The 18213-nt window shown below is 37.1% G+C and overlaps 1 protein-coding gene across 2 annotated transcripts in view; it reads left to right on the top strand.

Annotated features, from left to right (window-relative positions):
- Nucleotides 1-18213, top strand: part of GABBR2 (gamma-aminobutyric acid type B receptor subunit 2) — a 475771-nt gene that overhangs the window by 178133 nt on the left and 279425 nt on the right. For both annotated transcript variants that reach the window (XM_017813300.1, XM_017813301.1), the window contains exon 3: nt 12811-12981. In XM_017813300.1, coding sequence (XP_017668789.1) covers nt 12811-12981 — 171 coding nt within the window. The remainder of the gene's footprint in view (nt 1-12810; nt 12982-18213) is intronic.

The following is an 18213-nucleotide window of genomic DNA, read 5'->3' as shown; positions in this document are numbered from 1 at the left end:
ATACAAAAACATGAAAGGAGCAGGGGAAGGTGTATCAGCATAGTTTTGATTGGCTATTGTTTGAAGTTTAAGGTAAATGAGATTACTAGTCATAGAGGAACGTTATATGGGGATGGCATATGATGATGTTACATGCTTAATGACACTGCAAAAAATCACTGGCTCAAATGAGAACTCATAGTCAACGAAGTAAACAGCTACCCCATAAGCTGCTTGGTGGTTTATGTAGATGTAGAAATACTATGCTATGATGAAATAGAACAAGGTAAGAACAAGGTTAAGACTCTTTTGAGACGCCTGGCCTGAATCTCCAAGTATTTTTAAGGTTGAGAGAAATTACAGTGAAAATTCAGTTATCTCAAATCTTAGCACTATGTTAAAAGTTTTCCCAGACAGTGAAGATATGGATTCACTTGAAAATTTTGTGACATCCATATTTACCTTTAATATGATTTTTGAAGAATTAAGGCGCTGTCAGCTTTACTAACCATCCAGTTTAACCTTTTAAAGAAATCAAATACCTAGAAATCCTCAGGGGTTAAGAGGCGAAGTGTCTTCTATGTACCTCACTGCTTAACATGCTTAAATATTTATATAGGTCTAATAATTTTTATGGAATTCATTCGACCAGGTGCAGTGTAGGTGGCTGCATCTGATACAGTCACTGTAGTTCCCACTAATGCTTACAGTGGTGAGAAGCAGATGCTTCTAGGGAGTGATTCATCTTACCTTAAGGTTTACCCTAGGCAAGTCAATATAAGTTATGATGTACCAATATAAACTGCATCAAATTTGAAGCTTTACACTCCTTTAAATATACTGGTATGTAAAATTTCTCATGTTAACTTAAGAAAAGTCTTAGAAAGCATATGCTAGTCTCTACTTTCTATCTCTGACATCCAAGTGACACAGGTTTTTCAGTGGCTGTAGACCTCTGAAGTACGTTCATTAAATCTGTGGGCATGTAACGGTGCAGCTGGTTAGATGCCTCTGTATGTATAATCAGTCCAAGCACTCACAAAGCCAAGCTTTCAGCAGATTACAAAAATAAGACCAAGATTCCTTTTCTTCACTTTATCTGTACATGGAGTCCATCCATGGTTTGCTTTGATCTGTTTTTTCCCTACAATGTGTCTTTCTTGTGAACTTCTCATGTTCTGTCTTGTCCATCTCTCTCGCAGCCTCTTATCCTCTTATTCTTGTGCTGTTGCTTATATTCTGACAGGGTTTTCTCCCTGCTCTTTAGAGCTTTATTTTGGAATTGGTCAAGAGGCTGTATTAAGGCTGGTCACCTTCTGGTCACTCCTTATCTGTACTCTGGGACATGCTTTTCTGCTCAGAGCAGTCCGAATCTCTCTATGAGGGGAAAAACAGGAGTCCAGGAAGTTGGAGAATAAATAAACTATTAGTATGGTAGAAACAAATCTGACAATTCTAGTAATTTATGGATAGTAAACTGGGTGAATCTGATGATAAACAAAGTAACAAAAGAAAAAAAGAAAAGAAAGCCCTATTAATTTCTAGTGGTTTCTGCGAACTTGCTGCAAATGTAGCATATGCATATTAGGAAAAGTACCTTACTTTTTACTACTACTCAGTAAGCAGAAAGATAGTCTGTCACTTGTGGTTTACCTTCTCTTTTTTTATTGGATAAATGTTTAAATACACCAGGAGTCTCAATTCTCAAAGACATAGTTCTCTTTAGTAGCTATATTTAAATGGAAAAAAATAAATCAATGTTCATTTAAGAAACTTTAGCGTTCAGAGAATTTCTGAATAACCTGCTTGTAAAAAAGACAGTGAAAATAAGATTTTATTTTGTTTTTCACCTAGATGCACAGTACATTAATATTGGTTGTTAATGCACCTCTTGACATATATTCTTGATAAAGCTGACATTATTTTAACTGCAGGAGGTACTTCAAAATTCATAGCGAAACCATATTAGCATGAAATAAAGTATAATTCCTTAGGAAAAGCAATACAGATTACCAGTTTAATTTCTGAACTCTCCAGCTGAATATTAACAGTTTATATTTTCTGATCTGGAATTGCACCGGTCACCTCTCTCACAGATGCTTTTCACTTTCCCTGCTGTCTGTCCCATCATTAGTTTGTCCCATGTAGAGACAGTAAAAATAGCAGACAAGTTCACATTTTTCAGGAATATGTCCAAGAGCAGTGTTCGAAAAAGACCAAAAGAAACTCAGCAGTACCCAAAATAACAGATACCCAAGTCAGTAAACTGTTGAGACCAAGCAGACAAAGCCATAGGATATGTGGTAAAAAAACCAACCAAAAAACCCTGTGCAAGTATGACAACAGTTTGGTCAGAAGTGTTGTATAAAAATAAATGGCAATTCAGAAAACACTGGGTTGCAAATGAGAGGGCTGAGAGGAGGCAAGCGACTTCACAAATTTCAACTTAATCACTGCACAGAGAAGTAATAAATAATGAAATACATGAGATCGAATTAGGAAAGACGATATTTAAAACAGCCTTCCAAAACTAATAAGCAGAACCAAACTCTAATGCATGTCTGAGTTTTCATATATGAGTTCCTTCTCTCAAATCAATAAAACTACTGAAATATTTAAAATCAACTATATTCTTAAGCACTTTTCTGGCTCTGTGACAACGATCGAGCACAAAGCTGTTCCTTGTGTATGAAAAATTAAGGCTACATTGGGTTTAGTACTATATATGAATGTGGAATAATTTAGTTCAGTTTTTATCTCACCTGGATGGATGTAAGTTATGGAAAATACAGTAAGAAGAGCAGATCGATAAGGAATATTTTTCAGGAATTGATGGGATTGCAGTTTTATGGAATAAGTGACAAAAAAGATAACAAGGTCTAGAGAAAACATTCCGCTTTCAGCCTGCAGGAACTAGGATGATGGCAGCAACTAAGGAAAAGTAGTTGTGAGATCTAATTGAAGTGTGCATAATCTTAAATGGTGTAGATAATGTTAATGCTTTCTACCCAGCATGCATTCAAAGACCGGGGGCGAGTACTGTACTTAAATGCAAGCATAAAGAAACTCTTATTAAATTAATAGGAACTGCTGAAGTGACCTGCAAGGCATAGGTATTGAGAAAACCACATTGAGGGTTACTGAGGCAATGATTAGCTTATGTCCTGCAGCCATCAGCACTGGGAGGAAACACTTGTGCTTTCTTCCACTTCCTCCGTGACGTTGAGGAGGGGATTTTTGCTTTGTAACTGTGCTTGGACCAAGACTGTTTGACATTTTTATTTCATAAAAATAGATTACAATGGCTCATTAGATTTTTTTTTACAACTTCTCATAGTTATAGATCAAAAAACACAGAATGCAGCTTTGGCAGCTTTGCGATTTAGGTTGTCTGAATATATCTGCATGAACATTTCCTAGTTGCATATGTTACAAAGGTTTTGTACATGTCGATTCTTATCTAGAGCATCTTGTTAAAATCTGTATTAACCACAAATTAAGAAAAATATGCATATAGTATGCATGATCTTGGTTATTTCTTAGAGGAAGATCAATGACACATTTGACATTTTAATGCCAAATATATTATAATCATAATTGTGATTGGCATTTCTGCTGAAGGTCTTTAGTGGTAACATAACTCAAGTTGCCCTTGCTGCTGGGCAAGCAGTATTTATTTTGCTGGCAACGTCTGTTGGCAGAGAAAGTTCCCTGATTTTTTAGTTTTATTATTTTTTAGTTTAGTTTTTATTTCAACATCTCCCCTCCAGCAAGCCCTTGACTTCTGTAGCATAACCCTTCTTTATCCATTATTAGAGAAGGTACAGTTCCAAGTGACTGATGTCAAACTACTCTCTAAGCACTTCTGGTGGGGTGTAACTGCAGCGTGCAGCTCTGAGATATTGGAGAAGTTACGGAGCTGAAAGAAAAGGCAAATTAGCCCAGGCCAAGTACAGAATTAGTGACGGGGTATTACTCCCAGGACCAGATAAATCATCTCTAAGCTGTGCTGTTCTGTATAGAATAAATAATGTCTTTATGTATTGCATATGGGAGGATGTCACCTGCTTTAGCTTGAAAAATCTGGGATTTCTTGCTTAGGTTTGAAACCAGAGAATGAAGAAACGAACAAACCATTAATTCACAACTTAGGACGATGGAAAAGTATTTTTGTAAAGATTTCATTAAATCTTGAGCTAACATGGTGTGCCTTATTTCTTAAGATATTGTAGTCCAGTAAAAGAAATAAAAGATGGAAAGGATGGAATTGGGGCTGTATTAGAGAGTCCACTCTACAGAAGAACTGAGAAATTCTCAACTTAAAGCCCACCAATGGTTCTTCTCCCCATTTCCAATAGAGTGCAGGGTTCCTTTGCTCACAAGAACAGTATCGTACATATCCATATCACACATTTAAGGTATCTTTATACTGGGGAAGTTTTTTCCCTCCTTTGCATCATTTAAAGGCAGAAAAAAAATAGAGCAGATATTTAAAATCCAAATGTAGACAGAACAGCTGTAGTTTTAGCATGTGATAGCTGGATGAAATCTAACAAACAATACTAATAGAATGATAATAGTTTTGGGCAGCCAGCCAGGAACACACTGCTGTGATAGGTCTGAAAAGAATTTTCTTTTTTTTTTTTTTTTTATTTAATGGATTATGGCAATATAGCCTGTTTTAACAAAGGTAAAATATTTTTTATGAAGTTGTTGGTTTCTATTAAATTTTGAGGATAATCTGTTATAGACAAGAAACATGCAAACTGGATAGCAAGAGTATGAGTGGAGGAAACTCAGCTTGATTTGGGATAAACAATAATACCATGACTGAAGGACAGCAGGGATTTGAAGTTGAATTCTAATATAATCCAGGCCAGTAGCCAAATGCTAAGCAACTGAGTGTGACGGACAAAGATATACAACCCTCTTTTGCAATACAGTTCCATTTATGGAAAATTCTCAATAGATTTTGTCTTTTATTCTGTTTGGAATTGGAAACAAAATTTGCAGAAACTTCAGTAGATCTGCCATTTAATTTCAATGCTCTGTTCGACCTCTAGCAGAACATAGAACATATGTGTTAGCTGTAAATTATTTATGTCTAATGTAGATCTGAAAATATTTTCTGGAGTGTAGAAAAAGCAATTATTGATATTTTTAGATCTGCTTCAAACTCGAATAGACCTTTTCAAATGAATGGTCAGAAGAAATATGCAATGAAAAGGGGATGACAATTGCTTATTTTTCATTAATAGTGAAAGAATCAAGTTAAACATAATGATAAATTTTGAATTTGGTTAGGATAATCAGTTTGAGATGATTCTGCTTCATGTTCACTTGACTACCTACTGAAACTCTAACCATAAAGTCTCTATTAATTTTACTGGTTGCACTGTTAACCACTGAACTGAAGGACATTCTCCATAAGTCCATTATATACTTTCTTGGCATGTTTCAGAAGTAAGACGAATGCATTAAGTTTGTTAGGCAATATTTATTAGAACTTACAATGGATTCTATTACTTGGACTTGGATTTGATATGTAACTTTATTTTGCCCTGAACAATAATAAATATTAAATTTTCTGTTCATCTGAAATGTTCTTCTAGGAATTCCTTTTTCTTTTTCTACAAAGTTCATAAACATAGCTCTTGCTGGTGTGAATAGGTAAAATGAAGTGAATCTTTTACCTCAAGAGGCAGGTGAAGCAGTAATGCTAATGTCTAGGTTGTTTTCTTCTTTTTTTTTTTTTTTTGAGCGGATCTGCTACAATTTTCAGTGACCGTTTATCCTTTCCATGACTTGAAGACAAAAAAAACCCCTGTCAGCTGAGAATGAATTCATAGAATCATAGAATGGCTTGAGTTGGAAGGGACCTTAGAGATAATCTAGTTCCCCTGCCATAGGTAGGGACACCTTCCACTAGACCAGCTTGCTCTAAGCCTTATCCAACCTGGACTCAAACACTTCCAGGGATGGGGCATCCACAACTTCTCTGGGCAACCTGTTCCAGTGCCTCACTATCCTCATAGTAAAGAATTTCTTCATAATATCTAACCTCTTTCAATTTAAAACCATTCCCCCTTGTCCTATCACTCCACTGCCTTGTAAAAAGTCCCTCTGCATCTCTCTTGTAGGGCCCCTCTAGGTACTGGAAGGTGCTATAAGGTCTTCCTGGAGCCTTTTCTTCTCCTGCCCCAACCCTCTTATGCTGTTCTCTTGGGAGAGGTGCTCCAGCTCTCTGATAATGTTTTTGTGGTCCAGCTATGGACTCACTCCAGCAGGTCCACATCTTTCTTATATTGGGGTCCCCAAAGCTTCAATCACTGTTCCTCATCATAACCCACAGACTTTATGTGAGTAAAAACGTTTAACATCAAAAGACGATATTTTATTTTCTGGTCTGACTTCTTGCATTCAGACATCTGCAGGTCTTACCAAGTTACGTCGGGAGTAGGTCAGGCTGCCCAAGTAGGGAACAGAGAGGACTGAACGTTCCTTTCCCATTAACCTATAGGCACACATCTTTCAGCTGAAGTATTTCTCATATGGATTTTATTTTATCTAAACCAGTTTCTGTCTTCAAAAATATTGATTTGTTCAGCAGCCAGAATTGCTTCCTAAAATGTCTCCAGAGCAGAATGCAGCTGAATATCAGACTTATTGTGATTGGATTAATTCACTGAAATACCATCAGCGTGGAGGCAGGTGCCTTCCAACCTTGAGACCAGCTGGAAGTGCTTTTTCTGAAAATTCCCAGGTGCCAAGAGGCTGTCAGTGGAAGCAATTTCAGACACAGAATTAATGAAGGTAACAACAGATGATATTGGGCAGCAGCGTTTGGCAAAACATCTGATTTTAAAAGGAACAGTAGCTCTAGTCACATGGATAATGTGCTATGGATGATGAGAGGGATGTTCATCCATGAGATCGATTCTTGTCCAGCGTGTTTAATACAACGTGCATTTTATGTTCCCATTTGAATGAGGCATCTTGCCCATGTACCAGCTAGTGAGCCATCATAGATATTCTCCCAGATGTTTATTTTTTCTTGTAACTGTCATACTTAAAGCCTTTACAGAGTTAACAGAACATTTTTTAATTATAATTACTTTTATTTGTTATAGCAATGAAGTTTGTCCAGTCCATAAAAACTTCTGAATGATGGAGTCTCTGGATCTTTTGTCCAAGAGTATTATATGACAGCTAAAAAATATTCAAATATTCAAAAATACTCACATATTTTAGACTATTATATGACAGGTAAAAATATAACTGATTTACCTCTGCTGGAAAAGCTGGAAAATTAATATTTTCTTCATTATTCAAATTACGTTAACATGTTACCTGTGCTAGTTGGGGATCAGGATTAGAGCATAGCTAGGAGGGGAGATTGCCACTGTGATTCCTGGGTCCAGTTCAGAACCTCCTTCTTTGCTGTCTTTATATAGACACTTATCACCAGCAGCTGTACAGGTAAATTGTCAAGAAACATTATCTTTGTTTCTTGATCTTCGCTACTTTGTGCTTCTTTCACCTGGTTTGAAGATCTATGCAATGCAACTGTCAATGAAATTGCTGCACTTAGCTTCTTATATTGAAATATTTTCCAAATATATAGGTGTTTGCAACAATCTTTGCAATGTTATTTCCTTTTCTCTAAGTCATCCATCAAAGTTGATTAAATGGTACATTTTGTGCACTGAGGTGGGAAGAAGCAGTCTAATATATTCCTTTTTTTTCTTTACATGCTATCATGTATTTAAGGTTCTCCTAATATTCTTCTTGAATAAATATCACTCTTTTCTTATTTCAAGTACTGTTATAATATTAAAATTTATTCATGACTTCACTAGTGGCAAGATCAAGTTCAGTGATAGTTTGACTGCACATCTGGAAAAGTTGGCTTTTATAGTAAAGTTACTGCAAATTAACATTTAACCGAAATATTTATATTTTATAATTACCATTCCATTAAAAATGCAATTTAATTGTTATGCTTCAATCTATTCTCTGTCTCTGGGTTAAGAATGTATTGTTTCACTCGTTATGTGAAGTCATCTAATGCTGTCTCAAGAGCTGTGGCAGGCAAATCTTTTAACTCTTCATTATTCATTAGTTTCCATTCTGGTCCTTCTAGCTCCTGGGACCATCAAGTCATCACATGCTTGCACTCTAGTATTATTGTTGGCACAGGCTTGTCAGAGCATAAGAGTTCCTGGCAAGGCACACAAAGGAGTGGTGTGTGGTGTTACAAGTACTCATTTCTGCAAATTACCATCATGTTCCTGAGTTTCGCCCTTGTTATTTATTATCCTATGACAAGATTCTGTGTCCAACCCTGTATCACTGTGAGACTATTTTGTATGGAGCTTTCTGACATTATGCCCTTTTTTCTGGAATGAATTATTTGCATTTTCCTTTTTTTACTGATTTATCAGCACAATTTAGCTTTGTAGAAAAGGTGCAGGAAATAAAGGTGATAGCTGCCATATGTAAAAAACTCTCTGTGAGGGCTAGTTTTGCAGCAGCAGGGGCAGATTTAAATTTCTAGTGATCATTAATAAAATTCTTGTACAAGCCTAGTGCAGAAACCTAGGAAAATTAAGCTAATCTCTCTGGTCTCTCTGGTGCTCAATCAGCAGATTTCCCCCATTTGCAAACACGAATCAATTGTCTTAGAAGAAGACATTTTATTCAAGAGAGGTTATGCTGTTACCTAAGATGCTTTTTTTTTACTTTTCTTTTTCCCCTCCAATGTATAATACTCCATTATGTGTATAATACTCCAAGTGTGTAGCTTTGTTTCACAGTCTTCTCCTTTGGAGAGGCAGGTGCTCTGGCACCTTCTGCTGGGTGACAGGCTCCTTCTTTGATCTGCTGATGAGCTTGTGGTGGGATATGCTCTCACCACTCTACTCCACCAGCTATTCTTTGCTTTATGAGGGGAGTGTAGTTTCCTGCCCTACTCTTTTATTGGACTTACAATAACTTTGCTAGGAGTTTCTGTTACTGATTTAGTTTAGCTGATACAGTCCTCTTAAACAAGCTTAACTCCTAAACCGACCTGTTGCCTTAGATGAGAGTGACTGGTTACCCAGGGATAGTTCTGCTCTTTTATTTTTCCCAGGCTTCTGTACAATATTACAGTGACAAAAATTAAACATAAATGCTTCCTTGAGATACTAAAACATCCGAACACCAGAAGATCACTTGTCATTTCCAGTGGCTTCCTTTCTCTTTGCAGTACTTGGGACAACACTGTGGCTTCATTCAGCCTTCCAGCTTCCAACTTCTGGACTCCTATGTGGATATGCATTCTGTATATGGTGTTGTTTCCTATTCTAATTTTGTTTTACCTTTCTAATATCCATCTGTAAGGTCAAACATACACAGGTATTCTTCCCAAGAATGCCAAGGCAGTGGAAGGATTGAAGGTTTATTTCAGAGGCAAGGACCACTTCTAAACGATGCTGCCCACACCAGGCCCCAGGGAAAAAGACAATGCCCCACCTTCTCCAAGGCTTTTTGTATCTTCTCTCTCTCTCTCCTCCCCCACCCTCTCTGTCCCGAGGAGACCTTGTACATGTCTGCAAACATATTATCTCTCTGCATATCAAGGAGAGACAGAGCTTCCTCCCAGCTTCTCCCTGCAACTTTATCTGAAATGCAGAAGAAAGGAAAAAAAACATCTAACCCATTTGAGAAGGCATTTTGCAGTCTTCCTAAGCGAAACCAGTTCTAGTTTGCCATTACAAATTCTTGCACAATTGCACCTATTCCTACACCATCCTTTCTTATGGAACTCCTAGTCTTTCCCACTGAATGGCAGAGCTTATCATCTTACCATTCCCGCTTCTGTACTGACTTTCTTTAAGGGAATACACCATTACTTCCTTAAACAGGAGCATGCTTGCTTTAACTTAAAGTACTTCAGACTGATGCCATTCATCCAGATTTTTGACTACATAACTGGAAGTTATAAAAAGAGATTCCGGTAAGAAAAAGCAGAATGGCTTTCTGTCCTGTAGAATGAAGCGAAGAAACTATGAAAAGGCTGCAAGTTTCAAATCAGCCATGAATAAACCACTTTAGACCTAAAATACAGAGGATTTTTGTTCGGTTAAAAAGGCCTGCACCATCTCAGTGCATATGTGGGTGGACTGTGTTGTGATCTTATTTGCTTTATCACATAAACTTTTAGTTATGAATATTTTCCTGATATTTCCATATAGTTGTGCTGTATCAAATACCTTTCCGGTAAGTCTACCTTATGTCAGTTCATTTATTAACATGATTTTTTCACTACCACTTTTTAGAACTTAATGAGGTTTTTCATTTTACCTCTTTGTCCCTCTGAAAATAGAATATTGAGTGCTGGTGTTTGTTGGGTTAAGTTCATTGCATGTCCCAAATTCTTACAGGGATGATTTTAGGAAAAGTTAATTACTTTCAATGACTTAACTTTTTCAAGATATTTCTCCTTCTCTTTTGAGTGTCTTATTAAATGTCAAAGTGATGCAGAATGAGATCAACCATGATATATGTGATGCTTGAAAGAAAAGCCTCTGGACATATCCTAAAATCCAAGAATTGTTTGAGCATGAAATTTTCTCAGTTTATATTTTAATAAAACCTTTATTCAAAAAGAAAATGAAGAATAATGTTCTTTTGTAATTCAGGTGTCATTAGTTTTACGCTTAAACCTGAATTCATCTCATCTCACCTTATATGGCTGAGAAATCTCTTACGTCTTCTTCATCTTTCTGCAAGCAATGAAGAAAAGTAAGGTTTTGCTTCATTGTTTCTAAGGAAATGTAAGCAATTAGGATAGTGCATACAGGCACTATAAGTCACAAAAAAGTCACAAAGGAGGGATATGAGCTGTCTTGCTTATATCACAGATCTTCATCCTAAAGTGAGCTCACAGGTATAGAGATGCTTCTTTGTATGGAGCTTTGTACTATCGATCAGAAAAATCTACCGTTCAATCTTTGAAACCTGAGTTAGGTGAACCTTGTTTCTTGCCACTACTGTTACTTCAGTGTTGCTCTTTACTTCTTTTTCTTAAGGATCAATCAAATTATGTTTGATCCAAAACCATAATAGCTTGAAAAACAAGTCCTTTGCACTCAGCAGGCTGCAAGCAGGTAGGCTGCTGAGAGGTATTCCTCTTCATGTTGGATTTCTAACGTTGAATTTTCTCTCTTTCTCAGTCAGAGGTACAGGTCCTTATTTCCAATTTCATTGTACAGTGAATGAATGATGTTCAACAGAAAAGCTGACTAGGTCCACCTGGGAGATGTTCATTCTTCATCCCTTATGGGAATGGTTTTGGAAAATAAAGATGGCAATAAACAGCACCTCTTCACGCTGTACTTTTTTCATGAAAGCTAATAGAACATCAGTTGCTATAATAAAAATATTTTACCTTAGAATGATCTGGCAGCAGAAGGTCCTAAAAAATATTCTGTAGCTCCTGACCAGTGAAGAGAAAGTCTTCTATTTAAATGGTGTAATGTAAACTGTCCAGTTATGCACACTTTAAGTTATTTGGAGTTTAGGGGTTTTAACTAGAAAAATAGACTGTATTCATGCCATTATTACAATGTAATATATTCTTTGTGAGTCTAAAATCAGTCAGAAAATGAGTCCTCTCTCTGGTAGGCTAAATCAAGATTTTCATAAACATGAAGAAAAGACTTGAATTTTTATTTCAGCTTAAACTTGTCTATCTGAATTTCCAAAAAGGGTATCTAACCCAAATATGCTGAATGCTTGATTGAAGAAAGCAAACTTAATGCTACAGTTGGATATACTTACATAGGCTTGAATTCACCTGCATTTTCTGACTGTCTTGAGTTTGAAAGACTTTAAGTAACTGTATCAAGGAGCTTACTTTTTTGACAGTCAAACGAATTTGCATTAAAACATTACTTTAAGAAACCCTTCAACCACTATGCCCGGCTGAAAAATAAAAATAATACTTGAGAAGCACTTTCCTAGCAATATAAATAGTACTGGAGGGAATGACCAGAAGTATCTTCGGAGTAGGATTGTTTTCAAAAATGAACACGCAGGCATTCTATTCATAACAATGCCTGAAAATCATTCATGAAAATATGCTGCCTTTAACTTGGGCAGAAGAATTTGGTGAAGTTTTCTGGAGTTTTTGTGTGTATGTTTTAAAGGTTTTCCTCTTTTCTTTTGTTATAACCATTGTGAAATCATGAACAGTATCTGGTGTTTTCAGGTGTGTATTAGCCACTGAGTCCCCTTTCATAACACAAACCATCAGGAAGCTGGAACTCAAGTAAACTTCTGAGTTGCAGCCTTAGCTAACATAATTATTTTTTCTTTTTCTGCTATCTGGAGCTGTTTTATTACCTGAAGATAGGAAGAAGTGCTACTAGAAGTTCACCCAGTAATTTAAAGATAGATAAGGCTTTGAGAATATGATATCCTCTTGGAGCTATTCTCAACTTATATGAAGAGCAGTTGGTGGGGAATTCATCATGGTGATTTAATCCCTTAGGCCTTCTTGATCTGTGCAATGTGTAAGATGGATGATCTCAAACAAAGGATTTTACACCACTGACTTTTACGATTCCCTAGTTTAATTTTGTAGACAGTGGATTATAGAGCTAAAGTTAAAAAATCTCTTTAAAAGTAAATGATGCTGTAGGACTTCCAAGCTATATGATGATGAAACTTCTCTACATGACACGGATTGTGCCTTGTTGCACCCAGAAAAGCAAAGGGGTTTTTTTCTGACTGCTAGCTGAACTTGTGTTGACTTTTATTTTTTTTTGTTTGATTTTTTTCCAGCTTTCATTTGCAGCAACAACCCCAGAGTTGGCTGATAAGAAAAAATATCCTTATTTCTTCCGGACAGTGCCATCTGATAATGCAGTGAATCCAGCAATTTTGAAGTTACTCAAATACTATCACTGGAAGAGAGTAGGAACTTTAACCCAGGATTTGCCAAGGTTTTCTGAGGTAAGATTTGCATAATTTCTCTTACACACAGAGAACTACTAATATCAGATTTCTAAAGAGTCGGTTCCTCTATTAATAGCAATTAAATAAAAAGAAACAGACCCACTATATCAGTCTTGTTTGGCTTTCTCCTAGTCACCTTTTCTGTATTGAATAAGCTTAATTCCCTTCTGGGGTTTATTTGACTGTCTGTAGTAAAAAACTACCCACACCTTTGCATGTCTGTTTTTTTACACCCAAGACCATTGCACCCAAATGCAGAGTCCCTTTATGTTCTTTGACTTGCAAAAATGTATGTTTTTGAAGGAGGCTGGTATCCTGACATTGGCTCACATAAAAGAGAGAATAAATCAAATTTTGTTGTGCTCCTTTTGTGCTCTGATTTCTTCTAATCATCAATCTGAACTATGACAAACAAAATCTGGTAAGTCTATGGCTGAAAATATTGGGGGAGCTTACTGAGACAGGAATGACTGAGGCCCACAGAACTATTGTGATCCCATACCATGCACTCCTAAAATCTGAGTTTCACCCTGACCATCATTTTGGTCAATGTAATGGTGGTAAAGTATTGACCAAGTGACTTAAGCATGGTTTTAACAATAGAGTAAAAGTAAACACCCTATAAGTAATTAATAACAAAAAGACAAGGGAAAGAGTCAGCCCATTAACTGACAGAGAGGCAAAACTAATAGAGGTATGCCTTGTTTGGTTGTTCGTTTTTTTTATCTTCCTCAGCATTCATTTTAAAAAGGCTGACTGTGTTCTGAAGACCAGCCTAATTAAAACTAGTGAAGAGGGATAAGAACAGGTTAGAGTCTGCTTAGATGAGTCAAATATTTTCAAATTGTCTCGCACAATTAATTCACTATGGAATACTTAAGAAATCTTAGACTCTTCCCTTATGAGCTTCAAGAATTAAAGGATAAAAAGTAAATGAATTGTAGAGGGAGGGAAGAAACATTTTTGTCTGTCTTTCCCAAAAACACACAAGGGCCCAGGGAATTATAGGCCAGTCAGGTTAAATTTAATTCCTAGAAGGACACTCGAGCAGATAATCTGTTTGGAATTACACAGAAGATAAAAAGATGCTAAACAATGACAAAAATGGATTTGTCCAGAATAAATCTTGTAAAGCAATCTGATTTCCTTCTATGACAAGATAACAGCTCTCAAAGAGGTGTGATAGTGATAAGTGTGGTGGTTTATTACTTACAAAAATGTTAAAAGTGCTTCTAAAGAAAAGTAGGGAAACTTGATCTTGGTGAAGATAACTGTAAGAGCAGTCTAGTCTCTAACTAATATTGCTGCCACCAAAGTTAATTAACATCAAGTCAGTAAAATATTTGTTTTTAAAACAAATGATGAAGCTAAAAGTCACCAAAAAGTATGGTATGCTTTACCCTTCTCTGTCTTGGAATTATAATTTCAGTGAGTAGTTATCAGTGATTTACTGTCAAACAAGAAGAATGAGATTCTGTCAAGTAGTTTTCTCCAGAAAGAGATAAGGTTTTCTCTGGACAGTGGGATAGAGAAAATGTTTATTAAATTGCAGTTGATACCTACTTGGGAAAAGCTGAAAGTACTTTGCAGAGGACAGGATTAGGTTTCAGAATTATATTGATTTAACCCCAGCCAGCAGCCAAACCCGACACAGCCACTCACTCACTCACTCCGCCACCAGCAGGACTGGGGAGAGAATCTGAAGGGTAAAAGCTGGAAAACTCATGGATTGAGATAAAGACAGTTTAATAGGGAAAGCAAAAGTCGTGTGCACAAGCAAAGCAAAACAAGGAATTAATTTCACTGCTTCCCATGGGCAGGCAGATGTTCAGCCACCCCCAGAAGAGCAGGGCCCCATTATGTGTTAATAGTTACTTGGGAAGACAAACACCATCATTTCAACAGTCCTCCCCTTCCTCCTTCTCCCCCCCACTTTATATACTGAGCATGATGTCATATGGTATGAAACATCCCTTTGGTCAGTTTGGGTCACCTGACCCAGCTGTGTCTCCTGCCAACCTCCCATGTACCCTCAACTCTCTTGACAGCTTGGCACTACAAAAAGCAGAAAAGGCTTTGGCTCTGTGTAAGCACTGCCCAGTTACAACAAAAATATCTCTATATTATCAACCCCATGTTCAGCACAAATCCAAAACATAGCCCCATACAAGCTACTGTGAAGAAAATTAACTCTACCCTAGCCAAAACCAACCCATTGATAAAAGTAATAAATAATACTTAAGTGAAAAAAATTACTATCTAGGCAGCAGATCTCCAGAGAAAGATATGGGAGACACTACAATAAACCACAAACTGAGTAAGGCTCAAGAAGTTCATAGTGCCTGACCTCTTGTAAAAAATAAAAAAGAAACAAACAGCTCCCTTTTCACCACTCCAGTGTAATGCAATATTGACACGACACACTGAATAAACTTCAATGCTACTTAGCGTTCATTAGATGTAAGTTGGAACATCAGATCTAGTATCATCTTCAAGAAGGAAGCAGACCAGAGACACCTATAAAAAAGTTCAGTCATCTGGAAACAAGTTTAATGAGAACAATTAGAAGTGGAAAATAGTGGAATAGACAGGGTAGATTTTTTAATCTTTCTCTTGTAGGGCTTTTTAGGGTAAGACTAAACAAACACAATACAGTGATTCTTGGTCTTCCTTTGGGACAGAGGGATGGACTTCATGTGTGTCAGGGTCACTTAAGAAGTGTTAAAACTGCAACTTTCAAAGGTTTGCAAGAGTGCAGCACTTGCATTCAAAGCCTTTCCATTTCTCTTGAAAGGTAATAAACAACCTTCTAAGTCAGACTACAAACTCAATTTAGTGTGATTCATTAAAGCTTTCAGGTAAAGCAAGATCCAGTTAAAGCTTCCTTGAATTCTGATTATTATAGAGCATGTTGAGTCCTGGATCTTCAAAATTATTAGAGCTCAATCCTTCCTTTTGCAGCTCAATGCAAAGTTTCTCCCTTCCTCATGCAGACAGTGAAAGCACAGGAAGAAGTGAAGGAAATAATTAATTTGTTGTCTGGGATCAGTGAGGGATGGGAGCCACCAGCAACAGAGCAGGAGAGCATGCGGTGTCTGGGCAGAGCCCAGTCCCACTGCAAGGGAGAAAGGCAGACCCAGGGATCGAGGCCAGTATCAGCCAAGCATTCAGACCATCAGGCAAGTAAGTCCATAGCATTGAGGCAGGTCCAAGGCCAAGCTGAGAAATCATTCCACAGGTCAGGATCAGGTCTAGTGGCTGCTGCACAGGTCTGTGGCAGAAACTGAAAACACAAGACTAAAAGGTGTGGGTGGAAGTCCCAGAGGAAGGACCATCAAGGCCTGTTTGTGGCCTCCTGGTGCGGGTATCAGTCTATACATCCACTGAAAACGTAATTTTCCCTCTAAAGAAATATCAGGCAAAACTACACTTCTAACATTTTTTTTGAAAGTGACAAAATAGTTGAAAAGCATCTAAAACTTCTTTCTTTGTTGTAAAATGCCCCTGAGTTTAGGATGTGATTGGTCTTATGTATACTGAAAATGCATTACAAAGCACTAAATCAGAAGTAACTGTATGTCATCTCTGTTACTCTCATTCGAAATAAAATAAGTAGAAATAAATTAATGGAATCTTTAGAAAAGCCTGTGTAGTAACTTGGGAGGTTTTAATCTTAGCAGCAAGACAGAGCAGTTCTCTCTCTCATTTTTCCATGTCCCAGAAAGACTGTATCAGTTTGACAGATCTCTTTTTTTTTTTAATCTAGAACAATTTGGATATCTATCTAAATTTCCTCTAGTGGTCCTTCCACCTAAGCACATACAGGAATAGATGCTTCTTTCTTATTCTTATTGTGCAGGGACTTCATACTCATGTAGTTTAGTCAACAGGAACTCTGATTGCATCTCTTCAACTGCCATCTAACTTAGTTTTTTTGGGGGGGTTGACCACATTTTTCCTTAGCTGGATCACTGTCTTATCTCCTGAATAACTTCAGCTCATCTAATTTCTCTGCAAGTTAGCCGCTTCTCAAAGTCATAAAGCTTTTTGGGTTACGTTGCCTTATAATGAGACAGTTGTCTCAATTGCTTAGATTATCAGTCTTACTCCAATATATCTCTGAAGGCCAAAATCACAGAGGATTTATTACTTCTATTTCAGTTGTTTCCTTTGGTAACCCTTTCTGCTGAGACTTTGCATTGTCATCCATTTCATTTTACTTGGTGATAAATCTTCTCTTTCTTTTTTAAAAATTGTTACATCTTTCTTATTCTCCAGGTTGCATAGGGAAATAAAGGATAGGTAGAGAGAATGGAGAAGTTTATGCTAATGTTTCAGTTCTTAAAGCACATGGGCAACATCTATACATCTCATACTGTTAGTGTGGCTCGAGACTCCCTTTCTTGGCATTACTTGAATCTCAAGGATTATGACTTTTCAAGTGACCTGAATTCTATGGCTGCCAATAGCTCAGCTCACTGTTAGCATTCTTTGTGAGTTCTTCAGGTCTGTTTGTACAATGAGAATATCCCTTCCGTTGGATTAATTTTTAAATTGTGTAAGTTAACTTGGTATAAGGATAATATACACACTTCATCAGTTCTGTTACCTAAGTAGGACAGGTTCATACCTATTGTGCTTCTGTGTCCTAGATTTTATGGATTGCTGCCCTGTTCTCATCCTCTGGGAGAAGATTGTGTTTCAAAAGTTAATTCTGGGGCAAAGATTTATAAATGAGGTTACAAAATATTTTCAGGATTTTCAGCTTAAAAGTGTTTGCTGTATATAAACTGTAGGGTAATTGAGGCTGGAAGAGATCTTGAGAGCTCTCTCGTCCAAGCTGCTGCTCAAGGCAAGGCTACTTTAATATTTATCAACCCTGAAGAGTTGTAGCTGTTTGTCCTGGTTCCAGCCAAGACAGGGTTGATTTTTGCAGTAGCCTGGAGGGGGCATGGGTGGGATGCATAGGTTATTCTATACCACCTCACCTCATTGCCAAGGGCCAGGGAAAGAGGGTCTCTTCCAGGTTGATGTAGTGTGGTGGAGGGAATGGCCAAGCATTTTTGTTTCCATGTGAATCATTCATCTCTTTCTTGTACCCTCTGTCATTAGTATTGTTGCTATTACTGTTCATTTTCTTATCTCATTTCTGTTTGCAGTAAATTGTTCTTATTTCAACTTTACCTTCAGTGCCTCTGATTCTCCTCTCCAGCCCACTGCAGAGGAGGG

This window comes from Lepidothrix coronata, unplaced genomic scaffold, assembly GCF_001604755.1.
Source record: "Lepidothrix coronata isolate B3197 unplaced genomic scaffold, Lepidothrix_coronata-1.0 Scaffold40, whole genome shotgun sequence".
In the NCBI taxonomy this organism is placed as follows: Eukaryota; Metazoa; Chordata; class Aves; order Passeriformes; family Pipridae; genus Lepidothrix; species Lepidothrix coronata.
The sequence above is the reverse complement of the archived record's forward strand: the minus strand, read 5'-3'. Positions and strand labels throughout refer to the sequence as shown.